The 26,692-nt window shown below is 38.6% G+C and overlaps 1 protein-coding gene and 1 pseudogene across 1 annotated transcript; both read right to left on the bottom strand.

Annotated features, from left to right (window-relative positions):
* Window positions 1-5,862: 5,862 nt before the first annotated feature.
* Window positions 5,863-16,836, bottom strand: LOC118584652 (annotated as a pseudogene).
* A 704-nt stretch (window positions 16,837-17,540) lies between these two features.
* LOC118583457 (prolactin-2C5-like) lies at window positions 17,541-25,538 on the bottom strand. The gene is made up of 5 exons (XM_036186794.1): window positions 25,508-25,538; window positions 22,356-22,531; window positions 19,840-19,947; window positions 18,584-18,763; window positions 17,541-17,726 (listed from the first exon to the last, which is right to left on the bottom strand). Exons 1-5 carry the CDS (start codon window positions 25,536-25,538, stop codon window positions 17,541-17,543), a joined length of 681 nt encoding a protein of 226 aa, XP_036042687.1.
* Between the last annotated feature and the right edge of the window lie 1,154 nt (window positions 25,539-26,692).

Below are 26,692 nucleotides of genomic sequence, written 5' to 3'. Positions count from 1 at the left end.
TGAAATGGTCAATATTAGATACAAAGATTTTATATTTTAATTTTTAAAGCATTAATTTAGTCTTAAAACATAAACCATTGAAAGATATGACTAAGAGAAATATTTGGTTATCTTTTCCCTTATTTAGTGGGTGCTTTCAATTAGGACACTGAGTATCTAATAAAAGAGGTCTGCATTGAAGTGACTCTGGAGACACTAAATAGTATTGTGGACACTGAGGTCAGAGGTTGTAATAAGGTTAACAGTCACCTCCAGGTCCTCAAGAATCAAACGCTCCATCCAAACAGCTTCCATCAACTACTTTTCTACTTCTGAGATGGTTGACATATTGCTATTAAGCTTCCTTTAAATTTTTCCCCTTAAATGCATGCTTGGTATAATGGATATCTTCATGAAAATTTAAAAATTTATTTTTGAGGAATGCCAAAGCCTAAAGTGGGAGACGATCAATTTTTTTTTTTGTTTATGGAAAATTTATCTTTACGTGAATATATTGCAATAAAACATTTCTTTAAAAAGAGAAGTTAGGCTAGGTGTGGTGGTACACACCTTTAATCCCAGCACTTGGGAGGCAGAGGCATATGGATCTCTGTGAGTTCAAGGCCAGCCTGGTCTACAGAGCAGGATCCAGGAAAGGCACCAAAACCCAACACAGAGAAACACTGTCTCAAAAGACAAGAGAGAGAGAGAGAGAGAGAGAGAGAGAGAGAGAGAGAGAGAGAAGTTAAACAAAAAAAATTAACACATTGCATAGCTAATTTAGGAAAAGATATCAATATGTATCAAGTCGTTAGAGTATTTGAATCTCTTCCCCCAGGGTATCAAAAACTTGAAAATCTCAGTATATATTATTAAGTCCAGCCACATTATTGATCAGCCTGCATTTACAGTGTTCTCACAGATAGTCCAAATGTTGTGCAAATACCCATTCCCTAAGCACAATGAAATATTCAAACAGCATTATATGTTAGGATACAAGTATGAAATAATTCTGGGTTACTCTATGGCTGTCCTAAACCATGCTTCTCTGGGTTTGCATTTCTTTATAGTCAGCTGAGATTCATTCCATAGTTTTTATTCATTCTGTATTAATAAGATGTTCCTATTTTCTTTCTGTTACTGTGATAAACACCATGACCAAAAGCATCTTGGAAAGCAAAATTTCCTTCAGTTTACAGATTACAGCCTATAATTGAGAAATGGTAAACCAGGGGCTGAAGGCAGAAGCTTCATGGAGAAACAGTGTTTACTAACTAGCTTTCTCTACTTTGCTCCACTACCTTTATTAAACTGTCATCTATGCACACTTGCCTAGGGACTGTACCACCCACAGTAGACTGAGACTTCTTAAATGTATTAGTGACTAAGAAAATGCCTGCCAATATAGCTACAAGACAATTTGATCTGTGCAATTCTGCAGTTGAGGTTCTGTCTTAACTGATGACCCTGAGTTTGTGCCACATTGACTGCTGAAGCTAAATAGGAAATGAAGCTTTTTAGTGCTAATTATCAACTTCATCCCCTCACATTATTCAACATTGCCTGTCATCTTCTGATCACAAAGCTGGGAAGGCAGAGATGAGCAGTTCCTTTGATGTTTCCCTTTTCTAGTTTTCTTTCTTTTTTTTTATTTCAAATTTTATTTTTTATATGGATATTTGTGTTTCAATTTTACGTATCAGCCATGGGTTCCCCTGTCCTCCCCCCCTGCACCCCTGCCTTCCTCCCAGCCCCCCTCCCCATTCCCAACTCCTCTAGGGCAAAGGCAATGACATAGGATATCACTTCCTAAATATAACACCAGTTGCACAGACACTGAGAGAAAAAAATCAATCAATGGGACCTGTTGAAACTGAGAAGCTTTTGTAGAGCAAAGGACATGGTCAGCAAGACAAAGCGACAGCCTACAGAATGGGAAAAGTTCTTCACCAACCCCACATCTGACAGAGGGCTGATATCCAGAATATATAAAGAACTCAAGAAATTAGACATCAAAACACCCAACAGTCCAATTAAGAAATGGGCTATAGAACTAAACAGAGAATTCTTAACAGAGGAAGCTCAAATGGCTGAAAGACATTTAAGGAATTGCTCAACATCCCTATTTATCCAGGAAATGCAAATCAAAATGACTCTGAGATACCACCTCACACCTATCAGAATGGCTAAGATCAAAAACACAGAAGACAGCTTATGCTGGAGAGGATGTGGAGCAAGGGGAATTCTCCTTTGCTGGGGTGGGAATGCAAGTTTGTACAGCCAATTTAGAAATCAATATGGTGCTAACTTAGAAAATTGGGAATCCATTTCCCCCAAGATCCAGCTGTAGCACTCTTGGGCACATACCCAAGGAATGCTCAATCATACCACAAGGGCACATGCTCAGCTATGTTCATATCAGCATTGTTTGTAATCGCCAGAACCTAGAAACAACCTAGATGCTCTTCAACTGAGTAATGGATAAAGAAAATATGGTATATATACACAATGGAGTACTACTCAGCAGAGAAAAACAATGACATCATGAGGTTTGCAGGCAAATGGATGGATCTAGAAAAAAAATCATCCTGAGTGAAGTAACCCAGACTCAGAAAGGCAAACATGGTATGTACTCACACATAGTAGGATACTAGATGTAAAGCAAAGATGACTAGACTGCTACACAACTCCATGGAGGCTACCTAGAAAACAGGACCTTAGGAACGACACAGGAATCACCCAAAGACAGAGAAATGGATGAGATCTACATGAACAACCTGGATGACATTGGGAGTAATGAAGGGCAAGGTGCAAGGGAAAGAAAGCTTAGGGGAGCAGGAGATCCCAGCTGGATCAAGAACAGAAAGGGAGAACAAGGAATAACAGACCATGATAAATGATGACCACATGAGAACAAGGAATAACAGACCATGATAAATGATGACCACATGAGAACAGGAATAGGCAGAGTGCTGGAGAGGTCCCCAGAAATCCACAATGATACATCCTCTGTAGACTGCTGGCAATGGTCGAGAGAAAGCCTGATCTGACCTAGTCTGGTGATCAGATGGCCTAACACCCTAACTGTTGTGCTGGAACTCTCATCCAATAACTGATGGAAGTGGATGCAGAGATCCTCAGATAGGCCCCAGGTGGAGCTCCAGGAGTCCAATTGTGGAGAAAGAGGAGGGGTTGTAAGAGTGTGAATTGTTGAGACCAAGATTGGAAAAGCACAGGGACAAATAGCCAAACGAATGGAACCACATGAATTATGAACCAAAGGCTATGGAGCCCCCAGCTGGATAAGGCCCTATGGGTAAGTGAGACAATTGAATAGCTTGAACTGTTTGGGAGGCACCCAGGCAGTGGGACCAGGACCTGTCCTTAGTGCATGAGCTGGCTGTTTGGAACCTTGGGCTTACACAGGGACTCTTTGCTCAGCCTGGAAGGAGCGGACTGGACCTTCCTGTACTGAATCCACCAGGTTTAAATGAATCCCCAGGGGAGTCTTGGCCCTGGAGGAGATGGGAATGGAGGGGAGGGGCTAGGGGGAAAGGTAGGGGTGGGGGTGGGGTCAGGAGGGGGGAGGACAGGGGAACCCATGGCTGATGTGTAAAATTAAAACACAAATATAATAAAAAATAAATAAATAAAATAAAATTCAAAAGAGATGAAGAAAAATATCATCATGGAAGCTGTAGTGTGACACAGTGAGTCATGCAATATAACCTTTTATCCACATATCTTTACTTGCAAGGGTTCATTGCAAAGAGTCACTGGTTTGCTTTAAGGCCTCTGGTTTCTGCTACACTATTAATGCTGGGCCCTCACTGGGAGTCTGTCCTCTTGGATATCCTGTTGTTGCCCTGTGTCTTGGAGATTCTGCTGCTTTAGGTCTGTAGGACCCACCCTTTCACATGCTCCAGCAGAACACAGATGGGGGCAAAGTTGAGGTGGGCCAACTCAGAACACTAGTTCTGGGCCTGGGTCATTGCAGAGCTGGACCATCTGCCAGCTCTCCTGCATTGCCCCAGCTCAATTGCCCCTTGCAAGGAAGAGCTGCATTCATGCCCTCGGGGTTGGCTCTTCCACACAACAACATCACTGCCAGCTCGACTGTGTTGCCCTGGTGAGGTCTGCGACTTTCCAGAATGCTGAAACTGATGAGGGGCGAGGAGAGCTCTCCTGTTCTTTTGACCTTGGGGCCAGCTCTCCCACCCACCACAGGCAGCAAGGGGCAGGGTGCAGGGAGGACATTTCTCCCTTACCCACAACATAGTATGGCAGACAAGGGACAGGGCCAGATCTCCCATGCCCACAGTCTTGGTGCTGGCTCACTAGCAGCCCCCAATAGGGTCATCTCTACTCTGTGGCCCAGGCAAGGTTCAGGAACTGCTTTCCCAAGTGCTGCAGCTAGTATGGAGGAGGGTCAGCTCTCTGGTCTGCCACAGGTGACAAGTGCTGCAAGGGAGGGCAGGACATCTTTTCCTTGCCCTAAACACCACATGGCAGATGATGGCGGACATGATCCCACTCTCACACCCTCAAGGCTGACTCACCTGCACCTCCATCAATGAGGTCAGCTCTACTGTGCTGCCCAGGTGAGGAGCAGGGCCTACTTTCCTGAATGTCACAGCTGCTAAGTGGGAGGAGGATCAGATCTCACGTCTACTGTGGGTGGTGGGGTACAAGGGATAATGAGGAGCATTTCTCCCCTGCCCAAGACACCACCTCATGACAGATGAGTAGTGGGGCCAGCTCCCCCACTCTCCCAAATTCGGGGTTGTCTCACCTACATCCCTGCCAACAGGGTTGGTTCTACTGTGCTGCTCAGGTGAGACACAGGATCGGCTCTCCCAAGCGCTGCAGCTGGTGAGGGGCAGGAGCAGCTCTCATGCTCTTATGACCTCAAGGGCAGCTCTCCCACCTGCCACAGGCAGTGAGGGGTAAAAGGGGTGTTAAAATTATAATGCAATTATTTAATTTTCCCTGTTCTCTATCTCAATTGTTCTCTCTCCTACTCCTAGCCTTTTTTTCTTTTGCTGTTGTTAAGACACACACACACACACACACACACACACACACACACACACACACACACACACACACACACACACACACACACACACACACACACACACACACCTATCCTAATAGAAATACAGCTTGAATTGCCCATATAATATTGCCTGTATACATGTAATCTCTGGGATGACTACTGGGTATGGGATAACCACTAGGAGCTCTTCCCGGGGAGAAGACCGTTTCTTGTGTTCTCAACATTCACAAATCCTTAATTCTTGTCTAGGTTTGAGGCACTACAACCTTTCCCCTTTCAAGCTTTTCTGCCCATTGGTGTCTTCCCTTTTCAGATCTTGTTTATGCACCCTTGTTGATAAGACTACGTGAGTCTAGCCTCTCGGACATATTTCTGGAAGATACAATCTCACAAAAAATTTCTGTCCCCCTCTTTCTTAAAATCTTTCCATCCCTTCTTCTGCAATGATCCCTGAACATCAGGTACAGAAATTGTGTGTAGCAGGAATCTTAAAAAGTTCTTATTAATGAAATCAAATCTGAGGCCAGTTATTGGGGTGAATGCTGGAAGATTAGAGAATCAGAACAAGCCACAGCTACCTCACCTCGGCAGTTCCTCAGCTGATCCTGTTTCCGGGGGTTCACTTCCATCTTGACAGGCACTTCTGATCTCAGGCTCAAGAGTTTCACCTTCGGTCAAGAAGGAAACTGCAAAACAAGTCCCGGAAGACCCGGTGTCAAATGCAGGCCCAACTTCTTTCTGCTCTTGATAAATTCTTTTTGCGTTAAATCCTTTATGGCCCCAATGAAAATCTTTACACGAAAGCCATTCCTTCGCTCAGAATTTCACTGGCTGACTTCAGTGAGCCACTTGTAGCTGACAATACATGGCTTCCCGATGTCCTTCCCCCCGAAGCTTGAGGCTGATGGCTCTCAATTTTGCCCAAAACCTGGTTATTCAGAATGGCCCGTCCACTTTCATAGTTTGTGATGACTTGTGGCTTTTCACTGATTTTCGTGGCCAGGTCCTTCTGTGGCAGGCCCTTGCACTGCTGGCCCGGCTGAATCACTTTGCCCACCTCCAGGGTCACCCTGTCATGCAGCTCCTCTGTCTCCCAGTCTAGCGTGGCTGTGTTCTTAGTGATGGAATGCTGCTTGTTCTGGCCAGCAGCCCATTATGTAGATGTCTCCACATCTTCTCCCGTCTCTGAGCTGCTAAGATGGCCTCCTTAGACTTGACCTGTGCGGCTCTGGGGCTCTTCTTGCGCAGCACTGTCACGGTGTCCCAGTTGCTATCGTGTTTTAGGTATCAGCTGGGACTGGGCACCACATGACCCTTTGTTCTCTGTGTTTTGATCTGTTGTGGTCTTCTGTAATGGCCTCTGTTGTCAAGAGAAGGTTTTGATGAGGGCTGAAAACTACAGTTATTTGTGGGTATAAGGATACATATTGTGAATGTAGTTAGAAATTATGATAGTTTAGTAAAGTGGCAATTGTCGGTTCTCCTCCAAGATTGATGACTTCACTAGCCTCAGGTAGTTGGTTCTGTTTCCAACACCAGTAAGCCTTTTTGGTGTTAGGTTTTAAGTCCAGTTAGAGAGTTTTGGGTTGCACTGGGTGGTGGCACACGCCTTTAATCCTAGCACTCGGGAGGCAGAGCCAGGTGGATCTCTGTGAGTTCGAGGCCAGCCTGGGCTACCAAGTGAGTTCCAGTAAAGGCACAAAGCTACACAGAGAAACACTGTCTTGAAAAAAAAAAAAAAACTGAGAGAGAGAGAGATTTTTGGGTTGCAATGGAGGTTTGTATACCAGTATTGCATCCTTATGATTATTGTTCTGTGCTGATCTTGTTGTGGTTCATAGGCATAAGAGGTGAGTAGGACTGTTTGTTTCCATCCTGTGGAAGCTTTCAGGGCACCTTTGGTACCATAAAATTCAGTCCTCAGGGAGGAGGCTTTTAAGTCAGATTCAGTTCAGGTCCTCTGGGCCACATGTCCAACCTGTATGATGTATTCAGCAATAGGGACTTACCTTTCACCTCTGGGAGGCAACTAGGGTAACAAAAATAGCCTATAATATTTTATGAGTCTCTTAGACAACCCTGATCAATAATCCCAAAGGGAGATTCTCATGTCTTGTGATGGATTTTTGTTGGGTAGTCAATGACTTGCAGAAAAAACACTGTCAGGCTAGATGGAAATTTTTCATCTATATTATTAATCTATATATGTGTATACATAACTAGAGTTATATGTATTATATGGAATTTAATATAGATAGATAATATAATGCCTTATGACATCTTCAGATACATTACTGTTATTTTATTCTTTCTAGCCTCCTTCTATATTTTTCTTCCTCCCTCATACCTAACTGGTTTCCCCATTGCCCTCCCTTCTCCTTCCAATCACATGTATCCTGCTATTTCTCTCGTTATTGTCCCTCCCATGGTCCCCTTTCTTCAAATACTCCAGATTATATATATTCACATCTGAGGACGTAAAACTAGGAACTGAAGATGCGAGAGAACATACAACATTTTCCTTTCTGGTTCTGGGTTGTTTCATGTACTATAATCTCTTTAGCTCTATTAATTTGCCTGCAAAGTTCATGTTTTCATTTTTCTTTCCAGCTGAATTGTATTTCATTTTGTATAAATACCACATTTCATGGTATTTAAATTTCCTTTCAGTTGAAGGACATTTAGGTTGTTTCCATGTCCTAGCAATTAATAATAGAATATAAATGAACATGGTTGAGAAGATACATGTGAAGTAGGATACAAGGTCATTTTGGCATACTGCTGAAGAGTGGTATCACTGGTCATATACTAAACTTGTTCTATTTTGTTCTCCATACTAATTTTCAGAGAGGTTGAAATCCTAGGAAAAGTGAATGAAAGATTCCTTTTTGTTCACATTCTCACCAACATTTGCTTTAGGGGTTTTTGTTGTTGTTTTGGTTTTCTTTGGACCTTTGCCAATCAGTCTGAGGTTTAGGGGGATGGTTAAGATGAAATCTCAAAGTAGTTTTGATTTCCTTTTTTTTACTGATCGTTAGAGACAGTGGACATTTCAAATGGTATTTCTTGGCCATTTTTATTTCTTCCCTTGAGAGCTCTCGTCATATCTATAACCCATTTTTAAATATGCCATTTGTTCTTTTTGACTCTTTGTTTTCTGAGTTCTTCATATATTCTTAATATTAATCCTGTGCCAGATGTATGTACACCTGGCAAATATTCCCTCTCACTTTGTTTACTTCCTCTTCACTTGTTCAGTTCCTTTAGCTACTCACAACTTTTTAAAGAGGTGACATTAGTCAATTACTGGCTTCAACTCCTGTGCAAATGGGATTCATTCAAAAGAGTTCTTTCCTACACCCATATACTGGGGATATTGAATGTTTGGTTTTTTTTTTTTTTTTTCTAGTAGCTTAAATGTTTCACATTTAGGTCTTTGCTCTATTTGGAGACAAACTTTATTGATGAAATTATTAAGGCTACTCCAAACTCTAGCTACAAAATTTTGTGAGAGGTGATAGACATGAGTCTATTTTCATTTTTCTACTTATAGACATTCAGTTTCCCTGCATCATTTGTTGCAGATGCAGTTTCTCTCCAGTGTATGCCTTTTTGCCTCTTCTTTGAAGGTTAGAGGGTTCTAATTATGTGTACTCATTTTTGAGTTGTTGGTTTTGGTCTATTGTTCTACATATCTGTTTACTGCCAGTGCCATTTTAATTTTGATTATTACTATTAATATTGCTGTGTAATATGTCTTGAGGTCTAACACGATAATTCCTCCAGCATTACTTTTTTTGCTCAGGATAATTTGGGCTATCCTAGTTCTTTTGAGTTACATATGAATTTTAGGGTATTTTTTGTCTATTTATGTGAAGAATAATGAAGAGATTTTGATTGGGATTGCACTTGAATTGGTAAATGTTTTTTGGCAGGATGGTCATTTATGCAATAATGATTCTATAAATCCATGAACCTGGATGGTCATTCCACACTCTCGTGTCTTTTTTCTCGATTTCTTTCTTCAAAGATTGAAAGTTTTCACTGTAGAGATTCTCTAGTTGAATTTTGCCATCTCCGAAGTAAAATATCAGGTCATCTGAAAATAGGAAAAGTTTGGTTTTTTCTCTTTTTCAAATTGTATTTCATTGATTTTATTCTTTTTTTTCTTATCACCCTATTTAATACTTTGAGCACAATGTTTAAAAAGAGGCGCGACAGCCAACAGCTCTATCTTATTACTAGTTTCGATAGGATTGCATCAATGTTTTTTGGCATAGAAATGATTTCGCCTGTAGGTTTCTCATATAGCTTTTTTTATATGGTGAGGTATGTTCCTGCTAGTTTTACTCTCTCTAGGAATTTTATCATAAAGGCATGTTGGATCTGTAAAAGGCTTTCTTTTTGCATCCATTAAGATGATTATATGATTTCTGTTTTTAAGTTGATTTGACTGTGTATCACTATCATCTTCATAAAAGTTGGTTTTAAAGTCATTTTCTTGTGTTTGAGCTGTGTTGGAATAATCAGGGCTTGTTGTAGTAGGATTGCTGCACTCTGTTGGTGACATATTATCTTGGCTGTTGTTGATTAGGTTCTTAATCTGGCATCAGGATATCTGGGTTTGGGATGCTTATAGGTCTGGGTTCTGTTTTCTGAGTTTATCTTTGTTGGATAGGTGTTTTGTTCCTTGGTTTCTGTTTCCTCTCTTGTCTTCTAGCTGTTATGGCCTGTGGTTTAGAAGAGGGTCTAAACTTGAGATGGAAACTGGACTTCTGATGGACAGGATGGCCTCTGGTCAAGCAGGGGCTTGCCAACTGAGTTTGGGTATGGGTCATGGTGATTAGGATAGGTGGGGTAGTGGGGATAGTGTATATGGGGGAACAGAGTGAGAGGTCCATGGGAATGCAGCCTACTTGGATTTTTGGTGGACAGCATGGCCTCTGGTTAAACAAGAGTTATCCACTAGAGTTGATGAAGAGGGGAGGGGGCTGGAGAAAGGGTGAATAGGCACCCAGAGACTGGGGGATGTTCTCTAGTGGGTGGCTTATCTGGGCTTCTTCTGCTTGTGTGGCCTCCTGTCAATTAGAGGCCCCCTACCTGTTTTGGGGTCTGAAACATAGTGACAAGGAGGGAAGGAAGCTTGTGGGTAGAGAGGCAATAAGAGAGTTGGTGTGGTCCACATGCAGGTAGCTTACCTGGAGTTCTAGTGGCCAGAGTGGCCGCTGGTCAAGGAGGAGTAGAAATCTACATTTTTCACCACTGAAAATATTCTTCATACTTAAAGATGAACCAGCTAAATCATTATCTTCTTACACTGTATGGGTTGCTGTATCTGAATCTCACTTCTACCTGTAATAGTAATAGCAGTCTATCAGAAATGAATGGAATAGACTTCTCCAAATGTATCTACAGTCCCTTTAATCTCTTGAATTCATGCAAACTCTCAGCTCTCTCTGTCTACCTTTACACCTTTGAGTCCTTAAGGCAAGAGTGTACACTAAACTCCAAATATAATTTATATTTAAAGTATTTGCTATTAAAAATTCAAACTCTATTCTTCTCATCACTTAAATGCCTTTCATCACTTTATCCACTGTGCTTGGCATGTGCTTACTGAGGGATAAACTGGCAAAAAATCACTCAATTTTTATGAAATACATTTTCCATAATTGAATTGAATACTTCAATTTAATTATTAAACATTAATGGCAAAATTTCTCTGCATAATGGAGACATTTAATTGAATTTTGTAGTGTTCAGACTAGATTGAATAGAGCTACACATGTTGTAAAGCATAAGCAACAATTAAGTAAAAGAATATTGGATGTCAACAACTTTATTTCTAACAAGAATTTGTGTATTTGTGTTCTCTCTTTTTCCACCTTTTCCTCTCCTTCTTCTTCTTCTTCCTCTTCCTCTTTCTTCTCCTCCTCCACTTATTCTTCTTCGGAATTCCACAGTTGAGTTTCATTAAAAGTAATGGCTCATTTATAGCATATAACAGTATTGATTATTACCATGAAAGTAAAAATAATCCTACACATTGACTAAGGTCATATTTCATGGAACCCATATTATATGGCTAGCATAGAATACATAAGAAATTCAAAAAGTCTGTTTATGGAGTATGTGATTAATTCTTACTCCATAAGAATACACCATTATTTCTTCCTATTTACTGGATTTTTTTTTCCAAAATCTTAAGTTGTATCATTAGGTTGTTTATTTGTTTGTTTATTTATTTATTTATTTATTTATTTATTTATTTATATTTGGGGAGGGTGGGGTTTTCGAGGCAGGGTTTCTCTATGTAGCTTTGCACCTTTCCTGGAACTTGCTTTGTAGACCAGGCTGGCCTTGAACTCACAGAGATCTGCCTGCTTCTGCCTCCCGAGTGCTGGGATTAAAGATGTGTGCCACCAACACCCGTCAGACTTTTTTTTTTTTTTTGAAGGTGTTTATTTTTGCTCTTCTTGGTTTTTAAAATATGGGTGGTTAGTATTTTAAAATCATCCTCTTACAACTTCTTAGTGTTCTCTAAAATTTTGTTGTGCTGTGTTTTCACTTTCATTTGTTATATGCATTTTAAAATTTTCATTTATCTATTCATCATTCTGTGTTGTGTTGTTTAGTCTTGCTGAGCACATGTAATTTCTAGAGATTATTTTGCTATTAATTTGATACTTTATTAAATTTTTTGTGACCAGGTAAAATACACATAGTTATTTCAATTTTTTAAATTTGTTGATGTTTGTTTTGTGTCCCAATGTGTTCTATTTTATAGAAACTTACATAGGCTCTTGACTAGAATTATTCTTTGGTATTTGAGAGGAGTCTTGTGTAGATATGCTTGTTCTATGTAATGCATGATGTTATTTAATTCTGATATTTTCTGACCAGATGACCTATTAGTGAAAGTGAGACTATAAAGTAGCCTACTTTATTGACTTGAGTTTAATCTGTGTCTTAAAGTATAGTAGTATGCTTTAACTCAAACTGGGCACTCCAGAATTTGGTGCATACTTATTTAGGATTGTAGCATCTGTTTGGTTAAGTGGTCTCTTTATTAGAATGAAGTATTCTACTTTTTATTTTCTGATTGATTAACTGTGGTTTTCTGTCTTTTTTGTCAGATATTAAGACATTGATGTCCACTTGTTTCCAGTTATGAGTTGCTTGAAGTCCTTTTGCCATCTTTGCACTGTTAGCTGGTATCAATCCTTTAAGGTGAGTTTTGTTTAGGAAATAAAAAATGGCTTCTTCTTCTTCTTCTTCTTCTTCTTCTTATTATTATTATTATTATTATTACTATTATTCAACTAATCTTGTCTTTTGATTGGAGAATTGAGGCCAGTAATACTAAAAGTGATTCTTGTAGGACTGTGTTGACTGCAGTCATTGTATTGCTTCTTTCTGTTTATGTTTACATTCCTATTGGATTTCAGAAATTATCGTTGTAGTATTTCTGGTATCTGTTGTAGGACTAACCCAGTGGGCATTAATTATTTTACTTTAGATTGTTTGTAGCAAGGTATTTATTTATTTCTCCTCTAACTATGGAAGATAGTTTTGATAGGTAAAATGATCTTACTTGATCTAATTAGTCTTTTCAAATTTGGAACACATCACTCTAGGAGCATATGGCTTTTAACATTTCCACTGAGAAATTAGTCATTCTGATGGATTTTCCTTTATACATGTTTTTTCATTTTTCTTCCCAAGCTTTTAACACACAGTTTTTGTTCTATATACTAGTGTTTATAGTATGTCATAGGAGAGTATGATTTCTCATTCTGTCTATGTGATATTCTGTGTTCTTCTTGTACCTGTACAGGTATGAGTTTTACAATGTTTTTATTATAATCCAGAGCTGATATTAATGAAAAAGGAACAACAAAAGCACAAAGAATCAATTAAACTAAGAACCATATCATTAAAAAAACAGACAAGACTGACAGACCCTTTGCCAGAATAACCAAAGAAATGAGAGGAGACTCAAATTAATAAACACCATTCAGGAACAAAGAAGCATCACAATAAACACCAAATAAATTTTTAATATTATAATAAAATATTTAAAAACCTATTATTGATTAGTTAGAAAAACTAAAATAAATGTACAGATTTCTAAACACATCTGAACCACTACCAAATTTCAACAAAGAAGTGATCAACAATTTCATAACATAGAAGGAGATTGAAATAGTAACAAAATAATAATAATAATAAAAACAGACTGGTATGTCCACTGTGCCTCATTCCTCTTCAGCATACCATAGAAGCATGACCCTATGACCCTGTGAAGGAGAAGTGGACGAGACCTACATGAGTGGACTGGGTGTGTGTGGGGTGGTGGTGGCAGAAGGTGAGGAGTGGAGGATGAGAGGGTCAAGATGGAACAGGGACAGAGTGTAAGGGCAGGGAGGAAGATACCATGATAGATGACATTATGGGAATAGGAAGAGGTAGGGTGCTGGGGAGACTCTCAGGAATCCACAAGGTTGACCCCACCTTGGTCTGCTAGCAGTGGTCCAGATGGTGCCTAGACCAGTCTACTTTGGTGACCAGCCTAGCAAATAACCTAGCTATCATTATAGAGCCTTTTGTCCAGTGACAGATGGAGGCAGATACAGAGATCCACAGCCAGGCACCAGGCTGAACTTCAGGAATCCAATTGATGAGAGAAGAGAGATACTGCAGGTGAGGGACATCGAGATCATGAATGGAGTATGTGCAGAGATGACTGGCCACACTTGTGAAAGCCCATGAACTGTGGACTGGTGGCTGTGGAGCCCCCATTGGACTGGACTAGGCCCTCTAGACACGGAAGATGGTTGTTTGGCTCAAATTGTTTGGGGGCAGGCAGGGGGATCAGGATCTGTTCCTGGTCCATGGGCAGGCTTCTGGAATCCGGTGCCTGTGGTGTGATACCTTGCACAGCCTTGGTGCAGTGGGAAGGGTCTTGGACCTGCCTAGGGTCAGTGTGCTGGGCTCTGCTGACTCCCCATGGGAGACCTCAATTTCAGGGATGTGGGGATGCAGTGTGGCTTGGGAAGAAGAAACAAAAAAATGCCAACAAATATCTAAAAAGCATTTCTCATTAGCCATCAAATAAATGTAAATTGAAACTACTTTCAGACCTCATCTTACCCTAGTCAGAGTGACTAAGATAAAGAAGATAACTGAGAAGGAATGCTGGTTAGGATTCAGAGAATGGTAGGATTGCACACTGCTGAAATCATTATGGAAATAAGTTCAGATAATCTACCAAATGACTCCTTTACATGTTGTGGGATATTTTGATCACACTGTGGCACTCCAGACTGTCAATAGTGTTTACTTTGAATTAGGGGGTAGAACTAAAGACTAGCTGACCCAAATTAGCCATAGAGAAGCCAACAGTTGGATAGAGAAGGTGAACAGGAAGGAAAGGGCAGGGACTTGAGTCTCTGATCTAATAAGTTTTTACTCCTACATTTTATTTCTGGGTCTTTGTAGGTAAATAAAATGATAGAGACTTAGTTTAAACATACATATCACAGCGATAGCAGACCTGGGGCCACAGACCAGAAGGCCTGAGTGGCTGGTGGGGCATTGACTGCAGGGTCATGGGGCTGCAGACGATAATTAAAATATCAGTAGATTCCTGTGCAGCCACTAAGTCACCAGAAAAACATCATTTACATCTAACAACTGACTTAGTATTCTCTACAGAGATACTTGCTTAGTTATATTCATTGATGTATATATCACAATAGCCAGGAAATGGAAGCAACTGATAACTGTGTAATAAAATCTGGACACTTATAAGCAATCCAGCTATACTCAACTGTAAAGGAAAACAAAATCATGAGATATGCAGATGAATGGAAGGAAATAGATAATATTTTAATGAGTAAGGCAACTTAGACCCAGAAAGACTAAGGCTCCATGTTATCTCTTCTTTGTGGTTTTGAACTATGAATCATTAGATTGGAGAATATAACCTGTATTAACAGCAGAAGCAAGGGACTGAGGTGTATCAAATGACAGCCAGAAGATGTGGTTGACAAAGGTTATCCATTGTTTTATAGCTATGACTTCTTCAAGATCAGTACTTTTAAATTTACATTTTGTGAATATTATACTGGATTATATAAAGCTATTTTAATACAAGTATATAAGTTACTTTGGGGGCATTCAGCCAACACACAGCACAGTATGTTTTCTCTCCCTTCCTGTCATGTTAGCTTACTTTGTTTCAGTAGGGAATATAACATCTCCTTTTACATGACATGGTTATGAGTGAATATATGACTTTATGTATCTTTATGAAGATTTTGGCTCCTAAATTAGAGAAAATATGTTAACATTTGTTTTTATTGGTATGTTTAAATAACTTAATATGATTGTCTTCAACTCCATTTTCCTGTGAATAATACATGCTTTTTCTTGTTTAAGGTTTTAGAAAATTCCATTGAGAATAAAAACCACATAACTATTTTTTATATTAACTTATTTGCTATGTACCTGTGTATGTGACTGAGGAATGTTTTTAAGTGGCAGAAAATAGCTGTAACCAGCAATAAATCATTGAAATCATAAGTCAATGAGTTTATAATTTTTGTGTCTTCTAATTCTATATCTAATTCTCTAAAAAATCAAAGAATGGAAATCTAGAAAAAAGAAGTGTTAAAAACATCATGGGACCTCTTTTTATTTCATTACATATCTTGTGATTTCACCCAACAGAGGACAAGAGGGGGGAAACTAAATAATGTGAATATGAGAAGAATTTAAGGATTCTGCAAAGAAGTCTTGGTCTACTTAAGGTGAAGAACATGTGGAATATGTCAAAGATGCTGCTGTGGAGAAGATAAAAATTCAGAAGATCATGTTTGAGGAAACTTTTAAAGAAATCATGAACCACTTAACAGTTGTGTTCTGAGACATTTTAAGCTTTTTGAAAAACTTGCAATACTTGGAATGGTGCACATCCATCATAATTACAGTGTCTTTCAGACCTCTGCAAGTTGTGTGGTCAGGGGTCTGGCTTTTGTGAATGATTCCAAATAGTCCAAGTTTTATAGACTCACCAGGAAGATTTCTAAAAATACCACTTCTTGACTCTAGCAATGTGACAAATAATATAATTTTCCCAATTATTAAATTAGTTATAAAATGTATTTGTTGCATGTCTAACTTTCATTACTTGTAAAATATTTGATTGAAGCATGTTATAGTATGGATAGATGTTACATTTCATTTAATGTTACATTAAATCATTAATAGAAAATTTGACCAATTCACTATTGAGACTTTTATACTAATGGAGCCACCTTTTATTTTTATTAAATTTATTTATTTTTATTTTACCTTCCAACCACATTTTCCCCTTCCTCCTCTCCTCCCATTCTCTCCATTCACCTCCCATCCCCTCCCACAATCTATTCCTCCTCTGTTTCTGTCCTGAAAAGGAAGAGGCTTCCTATGGATGTCAACAAAACATGACATATCAACTTGATGTAGGACTAAGCTCCTCCATTTGTATTAAGGGTACAAAAGAAACCCAGTATGAGGAACAGGTTTCCAGAGGCTAGCCAAAGTGTTAGGGCCTGATCCCACTGTTTGGTGTCCCACAAGTAGACTGTAGTGGTACCTGTTTCACCTATGACCTTGAGGTACCAGCCCCTAGAGTGTGGCCTCCAGGCTAGCTTAAGACCTAGGGGGCATGGACGCTTCACTCTCTTCTCTCCCTTCTGGGAGTGGATGGTGTGGACTGACTTAGGCGGCAGAAGCAGCGTGAGATCGGCCATTAGCCTTCCAGGACTCTGTGGCAATTTTGCCTTATCTTGTTTAGTGAGTTGTTCTCCCCAATTTATATCCTAATAAACTCCCTAATACTCCTTAAGTAGACTCTCTTGAATTTCTCACTATAGTAGACCAAGCCACAAAACTGTTACACGTATTTAGAGGTCCTAGGTTGGTCCCATGCAGGCTCTCTAGCTGTTGGTTCAGACTCTGTGAGCTCCTATGAGCCCAGAATATTTGTTTCTGTGGGTTCCCTTGTGATGACCTTGACCCTATGGCTCTTATAATCCTTCTTCCCCCTCTTCAACAGGATTCCCCAAGCCTGGCCCAGTGCCTGGCTGTGCATTTCTGCATCTGTTTCCATTAGTCACTGGATGAAGGCTCTCTGATGACAATTGGGGTAGTTACCAATCTGATTACAGGAGAAGGCCAGTTCAGGCTACCTATCCACTATTATAAGGAATCTTAGCTGTGGTCATCCTTGTAGATTAGTGGGGCAGGTGGAGATGGTAATATGGGCAATCAGGCTAGAGGGTGGATGGAGAGGGAGAGTATTAAAAAAGATGTCCTGATACGGGTGGTATTTGGGGTCAGGTGCAAGGGAAACTGCCACATTTTATTTTTGAATGAGACAAGAACAACAACATTCAGAAGTTAGAAAGTTTAAATGATGCTTTATATTTCTGGAGCAGATCAGATGGAAGAAGACTTAGCAGTTGTCTGGTTGGGAAACTTTGCACTTCACGATGTTGAGACAAGTGTCCACCTTCTTAGAGTCATGGTCTAGGCAGCTGATCAAATTATAAAAAGCCAAAATGCGAGCATCTTCATTGTCTGACTGCAAGGATGCCAGTCCAGACCAGGTAGGGTAGTTCTCAGTTTCTCCAATGTGAATCTAATCATCAAAAGCACAGTCAACTATTAATTATGTTTAAGTATTTTTGGTGCATATCCCATCTAAGTGCTGAATGAAGATTTGTAAAAAGTTAGAACTGTCAAAATCAGCTAAATGTATGGATTTTCATTGATGTTGGACAAGGTAAATGCAAAGATTTGGTGCTTGCATGTTTTTGTCTGATCAATTATATTCTTACAGAAGTTTAGGGATGGACAATCAATAAATTACTTGATTTTAAACATGGATTTGAGGAAAGGACAATGAAAGAATAAATGTCCATTATGTCATTTAAGGAATGCATGTCCTCAGCAGTCCCTGACTTGTCCTTTATTTCTTAATAGGTCCTAGTATTGAAATATTGTCCTTTTTTATTTTTATTGAAAAATAGTTTCTCACATATCTTATCTTCAGCCAAATTAACTCTTTATATAATGTGTTTATCATTAACCTAAAATGCAACAATTTTTATACTTGATGGTTTAAGATGTGAATAGTCAAGTTGTGATGATACTAAAAATACCTGCTCAAGTACTTAAATGTCTGTCTTTTGAAACAAAAATGCTACTCTTTAACAAAATACAAAGTATGTATTTTTTTTTCTGAGAGCCATGGTATGGGAGGTTCTGAATAAAATTCACCACAGAGGGTTGTAATTACCAGCATCCACTTAATAATGTGCCTTTTAGATATTTGTATGCCAAAATATTTGTTTTTATTTTAATTTTTTTAATTTATTATTTATTATTACTATTTTTTTTTTTGCAAATCAAAATGCTTCAAAACTCAGTTTTCCTTGCCCTTGTCACCTCATTTATGATAAGAAAAGTAAAGAGAAGCATAAGGGCATGGCTCACCATGTTGATAAGGCTTTTAGTCCCCTCCAGCAGTCCAGAGTCCTTTTCCTTGATGCGTTTGGCTTTGGAGACAACACCAGCAGGCACACCTTTCAAGGTGGCTATTTCATTCTCTAGGTGTTGCAGAGGATTTTTCCAGGCACCCAAAAGGATGTCCGCCGATTTCAGTAAGACTTCATACTAGGTAACCACATTTGAATAATTACATTAGAATAATCAAAATAAAATAGAGTTAGATACAGACAGTTTATCTTTGAAAGACTGAGATAAACTCCCCCTTTGCCATTCAAATATGTATTTAAAATAATGTTTTGTAGATGATACCAACTGTAGGAGTGTAAAATAACATTGTGATCTAGAATTTTAGAGTAAATTACATTCAGAAGTGCCAATAGAGTGCTTTATGAAGTTTTTGGAGAAGTGATGACTCTCATGAAATATGATCTTTCTTCACTTTGATTTTTTTCACTTTCCTTCATTATTTCAGTATGATTTTAATAGTAGTTATAAAGATGCAGAATGCTTTTGTCATTAAGCAGAACACAGAGGACACATTCTAATAGTGGAGATGTATAAGGCTGTATGATAATATTTAATCTAAATCATATTGTGATGATTTATTTAGGAAGTCAGAAGTGAGAGACAATAGAAATAATGAGTCAGAGGAGCCATGAGTGTAGACTTGTAATAACATGGTGGGATGGCTGCACATTGCTGAACACTGCACAGTACATACTATACTCCCTTCTTTAGCTTTTAGGCGTGACACAGGTGAGGATAATTAGGAATCAGCACAGGATCAGAAACAGACATTGAAACAGAAGATACTTAGAAGCCAAGAAGAAATGGTGACTAGTTTGTGAAACAAAGAGCTGTAAACACAGGGTCCATTACTAACACATGATAAATACAACTGTATTGGCATTTTCTAGGCCTGAATCAATAAGTTTTGATCCTTGAATGTCAATTACAGTGTAAAAACACCAAAAGAATAGTATAAAGAGTCCCATTGGTGGTTAGTGGAAAGGGGTCCCTACATGGACAATTTATACACATCTGAAAATATTACTTGGTAGATTTCATCTATAATTCTTCAACTGTACAGTGTATTTTTCCTTTCCTTGAATATTCTGTCTCCATTTTTCCTAGATATGATTATCATGCCTATTACAACACTTTTTAATAACTTACAGTATGATAAATCCAGTGTACTGTTTCAAAAGTTTTGTTGAAAAATACACGGAGTGAGGACTCACATGTGTGTTCATGGCTTGTTCCTTGTTTTCTGGAATGGAGAGGGAAGAAGTGTGGCAGCTGGTGAGGGCTATGTCATTGAGCCCATGGACTTCAGCATAGTGTTTTTTCTGGAATTGGTAGAATATTCAGTTGAAAGTGGAAATTATGAAAGGAACAAATGAACAGAAAACTAATGCATTTAAAGTAAGTACTAAAAATTGAAACTAATATATTAAATAAATGAGCTTTGAAAACTATTTTAATTAAAATACAATTATATGTTTTCCACTTCCTTTTCTTCTCTCCAACCCCTCCCATGTCCTCTCTCTCTTAGCTCTTCCTATCATCCATCTCTTACTCTCTCTTAATTCTTGGCATATTTTTATTTGATCATTATTATCCTTATTGTTACATCTACACACACACTCACTCACACACACAGACACACAAATTCAACCCAGTAAGTCTGTTTAGTGTTACTTGTGTATATATTATTACAGGGATGATTATTTGGTATTGTATAGCCAATTTGGGGGCTCACAAGAAGATATAACCAATTTCCCTGCATATGCCAGACTTCCTTGTTAGTAAATCAAATATTTTTTTAATTCATTAAAATTAGTTCATAACATTCAGGAATCTGAAGCACAATTATTAATTTTCTTGCACTCCCTGACTTTGCCCCAGTGTCTTTAAGTCTATTTCCTTTATGATAATTCTGTAGTGTCCAATGGAAGGGGAGGGCCTAGAATGGTAGGATCAAGTAGGGAGGGAAAGGGGAGAAGAGGAGAGGAAGGGAATATGGGAAGAGATACCTAAAATTAAAGGCCATTTGAGAGTAGCATGAAAACCTATACAATATAACCTTCCTAAAATGTATCCATATATGAAGGTGATCTAAATGAAAACTCCAATTAATGGGAGTGACAGAGCCCATCTAGTCACCTCTTGTCACCAAATGAAGCTTCTAGTACCAGTATTGGGTTACATCTAATTGAGTTGTAGGCCAAAGGGGTTAGAAACCACCAAACAACCCAGGCTATATTTTTTGCCAAGACTATAATTTGCTCTCCACAAACTGATTACAAGGCCCCATTTCTGAAGACAACACCTATAGAATCCACTGAAGATGGAGAAGTTGAGCTGGTGCCTCCACAGACCTTCACCCCTGTGTGCTAATATCTCTGGAACAGGTAGGTACTCTGTACCTTATCAAAAGAGAAACAAAAAGACCAGCTCAGCCACAAACTCTTTCATCCACAATGGCATCCTGCCTGCAAGATATCCTATAGCAACAGTGGTACAAAACTTGTGGAAGTAACCAACCAATACCTGATTTGACTTAAGACCCACTCTAAAAGAGGTCAAACCCATACCCAACACTACTTGAGTGACCAAGAACCTGATACTGGATAGTCCAGGGACCTAGAGTAAAACTAAATGCTGCTTTCTAAAAACAAAACCAAACAAAAAACCCAAAGAAAATGTAAGAATAAAATGAATCCTGATGACATTCTTCCATACTCATAGATCAGTGTTTCATTCACCCATCATCAGAGAAGATTCCTCCTGCAGAAGAACAAATACAGAAACCCACAACCAGACATTATCCAGAGAGTAAGAGACCTCGGACCACTCAGCCCTAAATGGGATATTTCCATCAAATAAATCCCTTTACTCAGAGGCCAGGGAATCCTTAAGAAGAGGAGATAGAAAGAATCTAAGAGCCAAAGAGGAAGGAAGACACCAAGAAACCAAGGCCATTTAAATCAACACAATTTACCCACATATGAACTCACAGAGACTGAGGCAGGGTACACAGGGCCTGCGCAGGTCTGCATCAGGTCCTTTATTAATATATCTTTGCTTCCAGTTTCATGTTTTTCTGGGATTCCTGAGCTAATGAACAAACAGTTCTTTGTTTCTTGTGACCTCTCTTGAGGTCTTTTCTTTCATTTTGTTTGTTTAGCCCAATTCTAATGTATGAGTTTTGTTTTATTTTTATTTTTTAATTTTATTACTGTCCCTAAGGAGCCTGTTTTTTTCTAATGAAAGACTAATGAAAGGAGTGGATCCTGAGTTGCGGACATGGGGAGGGTCTAAGAGGAATAGAGAAAAAGGAAACTGTAATTAGTGTGTATTATGTGTGAAAAATTACCCATTTTCATTAAAAGGTAAAACAAACAAACAAGTAAATAATAAAGGAGTGACAAATATCCCACTAGATAAAGGAAAAGAGATATACCAATTCCTTTGTTATATTTTGCATACCTTTATGTCATAATAGTGAATTAAAACAAAAGTTAAACAATAGATAAACATTAAAATAATAGTGTTTCAGTTAATAGTCTACATTTTGTGTAACTGCCCTCTTACTGGCTTCACAGTTCTGTAGCTGCTGTATTCTTATCCTTTGGGAAGGAATGCCTGCTTAAGATTTAGATCATTGTGTGTTTCGCTTTAGGCGATGCTGTACCACAATCATTGTGATAGAGGCTTGATTTGTTAAGAAGTCAGATGTCAGTGGGGTACTTACAAATTCAGTGAGCATTCCTGAAACTTCTTGACTGATTTCATGAGACAAACTGCCTGCCAGATCAAACATGTCCTTCAATGACACAAAGCAGCGCCCATTCCTCATTGCACACATGGGTACAGATACCACATTCTCCCACAGGAGCAGGTTGGACACCAGTAGTAGGAGCAGTGTCCCTGTTAGAGAAGAATAGGAGCCACTCTGAGATATATTCCCACCACGTTATTAAAAGCCATCTTGTCAATGGAAGCCTTTTATGGTCAAAGTGATCTTCTATGGAGGAGCAGTTATTAATATTGTAGGAGTAATAGAGAGTTTCCAATAGGAAAACTAATCTAAGTAATCATATTTTCTCAGATTCCTGTTTCGAATCATGAATGTCATTTTACACTTTTTGAAATTATACCCAAGAGTATTCTGCATTCTAACATTTGAAGCTTAATGTAAATTAAGGCAAGGTGTTCAAGACTTTCTGTTCAGACGATTTAATGTCTAGTGAATTGCAGATGACTTTCTGCAATAAGAGATAAGTCAGGAATTTGTAGCATTTAAAAATGTATTTATTTTATTTTATGTATAACTGTGTTTTGCTTACCCATATATATGTGTCCATCATGCTGGACAAAGATATCATATCTCTGAGAATTAGAGTTATGTATAGTTGTGAGCAGCCATGGGATGTTGAGAACCAAACACTAGTCTTGTTCAACAGCAGCAATGGCTCTTAACTCCTGAGCCAGGCCCTAAATTTGTCTAATATTAGTATGGAGCACCAGTGTAACAAGGCAGCTCTATGGATTAGCTTTATTTTCAAGCTAGATGGGAACAAACACACAATTGTTTACTAATACTGACAATGTAGAGTTATGCCACAATCTGAAATAAATAATTCTGCACCAAAATGTAATATTTCCTCCTTTGTCAATATTTCCCTACTTTGTATAACACACAGTTTTAATGTTTTTAATAATGACCAAGGTTGGTCATCATTAACTTACTTTTGCGCTATGGGCATATCAATATATTTTTATTTTTACTTAGGAAAAATTTCCACTCATTCTGTGTATCAACCACAGATCCCCTTCCCATCCCTCCTCTCGCTCCCCCATGCCAGCTTTCCCTCCTCAACACACCCTCAATCCCCTCCTCCAAAAGGGTAATGGCTCCCATGGGGAGTCAGCAAAGCCTGCACATTGAGTTGAGGCAGGATCAAGCTACTCCCTTGCTGTATCAAGGCTGAGTAAGGCATCCCACCATACGTAATGGGCTCGAGAAAGCCAGCTCATGCACCAAGTATAGATCCTGATCACATTGCCAGGGGCCCCTCAAACAGACCAAGCTATACAACTGTCTCCTGTTTGCAGAAGGCTTAAGGAAATTGCCAGGAATCCACAAGGATAACCCCAGTTTATACTACTAGCCATAGTGGAGAGGGTGCCTGAACTGGCCTACCCTAGTAATCAGATTGATGAATACCCTAACTGTCATCATAGAGCCTTCATCCAGTAACTGGTGGAAGCAAATGAAGAGATCCAGGGCCAAGCACTAGGCTGAGCTCTGAGAGTCTAGTTGAAGAGAGGGAAGAGGGATTATATGAGCAAGGGGACAGGGTCAAGATCATGATGGGGAAACCTACAGAGACAACTGAACCAAGCTTGTAGGAACTCATTTAGACCAGCAGCTATGAAAACTGCAAGGGACTGGATATATTAATATTTAACAGTTTCAATATGATGAGTCAACATGTCTTTATTACAAAGAAAATTCTGTTACTTTTAGTGACATTAGTCTGAAAAAAAACTTCTGATAAAAAACTTTGATAAATGGATATGTGCAACTGGAAATGAGGGAATTGGTAAATTTTATTAGTGGAAAAAAATCTAAATTCTAATACTCAAAATAAATAAAAGTATCAAAATATTCTGTAGTATGCAAGATAACCAGGCCCTTTTTAAAGGAAAAGCAAACACACACACACACACACACACACACACACACACACACACACACAGAGAGAGAAAGAGAGAGAGAGAGAGAGAGAGAGAGAGAGAGAGAGAGAGAGAGAATAAATCCATCACCTATAGAATTTAAAAAACCTAACAGGAGCTAATAATTTTGTTTTGCCACTTCATAAAATCCAATGTATTCTTCTTGGCAATCCATCTTGCTTGTAAATAAGAGGAAATACAAGCAATTGCACCTCATTATCTGAGCTTCAAGAATGTTTATGTTTTGATGTTCACTTCACATCCCCCAACTCTTCCCAGATCCACATACTATGCAACTTTCTCATTCACACAATTTTGTGTTGTTAGAAAAACAACAACAAAAACTTTTAAGACCAATTTGTGCTACCCAAATATTCTTTGATGTATAGTCTTCTACTAGAGCATGCTTAAATTATGAGGGGCTACACATTAACAATTGCCAATAGCTTCAGTGGTAGAGGGTTGTGTGTCCAATCCTCATTTCTGTTCTGGTATTTGGTGTTGTATAAATTTGTGCATGTTTTATGCATGCTGAAAAAGTGTTTTTCCTTTAATGAAATTTTTAATGTGGTATAAATGCATATTTGTGTCCTCATTTATTTGTCTCCAGGATAAAATAAGAATATATCATTCCAGTCAAGTAATTCAGCAGAGACACAGGCATTAGTGTATGTTACTCTTTCTTTCTGTAATTGTTATAAATTCTGCCTATACACTCTTGTGGTTTTATTACAGTTGAAAGTCTCACGTTCTGAAATTTTGACTTTGTGAAATTGGTAATTCCATGTTCTCAAAATTCAGTGTTATGTAGACATACAACTTCCTACCACTAGGCATCAATAACATGCCTCTTTTTTACATTAGTTCAACTATGACAATGAAAAATGTCTCTAGATTATATATATATATATATTCTGGGAAGGAAGGTTCCCCTTCAGGAACCACTGGTCTAAGAGTTGCCAGATAGCTGATATCTAGAGAAATGATTAGAAAGTACTTCTTAATTTTATCTGTTTTACTTCTCTCGGTCAGGTATTAACAATGTCAATTCACTTCATATACGGGGAAAATAACACCATAAAAAGTAAACTGTCCAAACCAGCTTTGTACAATAATGCAGTGATTTAAGGTCAACTGGAGGAAGTTTGGAGAAGAGCTACTTACAGGAACGTGGTTGAGTCAAAGACAGCTGCATCTCTGTGGAGTCCCACCACAGTTTGGCCACTGATTCAGGAAAGCCGTTTCAACCAAAGTCCGGTCTCCAGTTAACTTTCCACCTCCTATATAGTGCAGCACATCATCCCCAAGGCCACACACTGCTAGGGGGCAGGAAGAAGCAATGTCTGGAATCCAAGTTGAGGATACCATTACTCTCACCCATCATTAGCTAATAGGCTCATTACAACAATGATTAAACAAGGTATTTAGGTATAGGCATTATTTACCTCATTTTTAGGTCATTACTATAGTTCAAGTTATGTTGTAAATCACCAGAGCCATTTCTGATCCATGTAGAGTGATGCAAATTTCTTATTACATCCATGGTCTCTCTAATAGTTCTTCTGGTTCTTATAAATTATAAACATAAGCAAAGCCAATGGAAATGTACTTAAATCAAATCCAAATGTACTTGATTTTTCTTATAATAGTTTTGCCACTCTTAGGTGAATCTATAAATCTGGCTTGGGTTGGTTTTGGCCTTCTTGGACTGAGCAGGTTCCTTAGTGATACTTCATAGCATTAGCTACCATAGTACCACATGATACTATCAAACCCATCCATTACTGAGGTCTTCTAGCTGTCTCAGTAAGATTTATATATGTAAAGAAACCAGAACATGTGACATTGCATTACTTAGTCTCTTATATCTAGTTTGCATCCAACTCACTGACAATATTCAGTGTTATGTACATGTCCAATGGAGACTCACTGTTGTACAGCTCATGGGAAACTAAGTAAATGAACCATGAACTATTTCAGTAGTCTTGTGGGTTTTAGCTAATACTTTTTCCAACTATGATAGATAACTGCTTTCAAGTTGTTAATTGCCATCTTTGCTTGCAGATGACTTTCCAAATCTGTACAATACTAGATGTTATCTTTACACAGTGGAACCTTGCAGATAGTTATCAGAATCAATGAAGGCCCAGTTTTCTCTGCAGAAAACAAATGCACATTGGATTGAATTTGGTATTTTTCTGGAACACTAAATGAGAAAGCAAGCAAAGCTCCTATTAAAATGTTATGATAAATAATGAAAAAAAAAAACCCACTAGTTATTTCATTTGTGTCCTCCAAAGAGCAAAGTTGTAGAAAACAAGGTACAGCCCACATTGCCTTATTTAGCTA

The sequence above is a fragment of the Onychomys torridus genome, chromosome 5 (assembly GCF_903995425.1).
Source record: "Onychomys torridus chromosome 5, mOncTor1.1, whole genome shotgun sequence".
In the NCBI taxonomy this organism is placed as follows: domain Eukaryota; kingdom Metazoa; phylum Chordata; class Mammalia; order Rodentia; family Cricetidae; genus Onychomys; species Onychomys torridus.
Note: the sequence above shows the minus strand (reverse complement) of the source record. Positions and strands in the feature narration are given on the sequence as shown.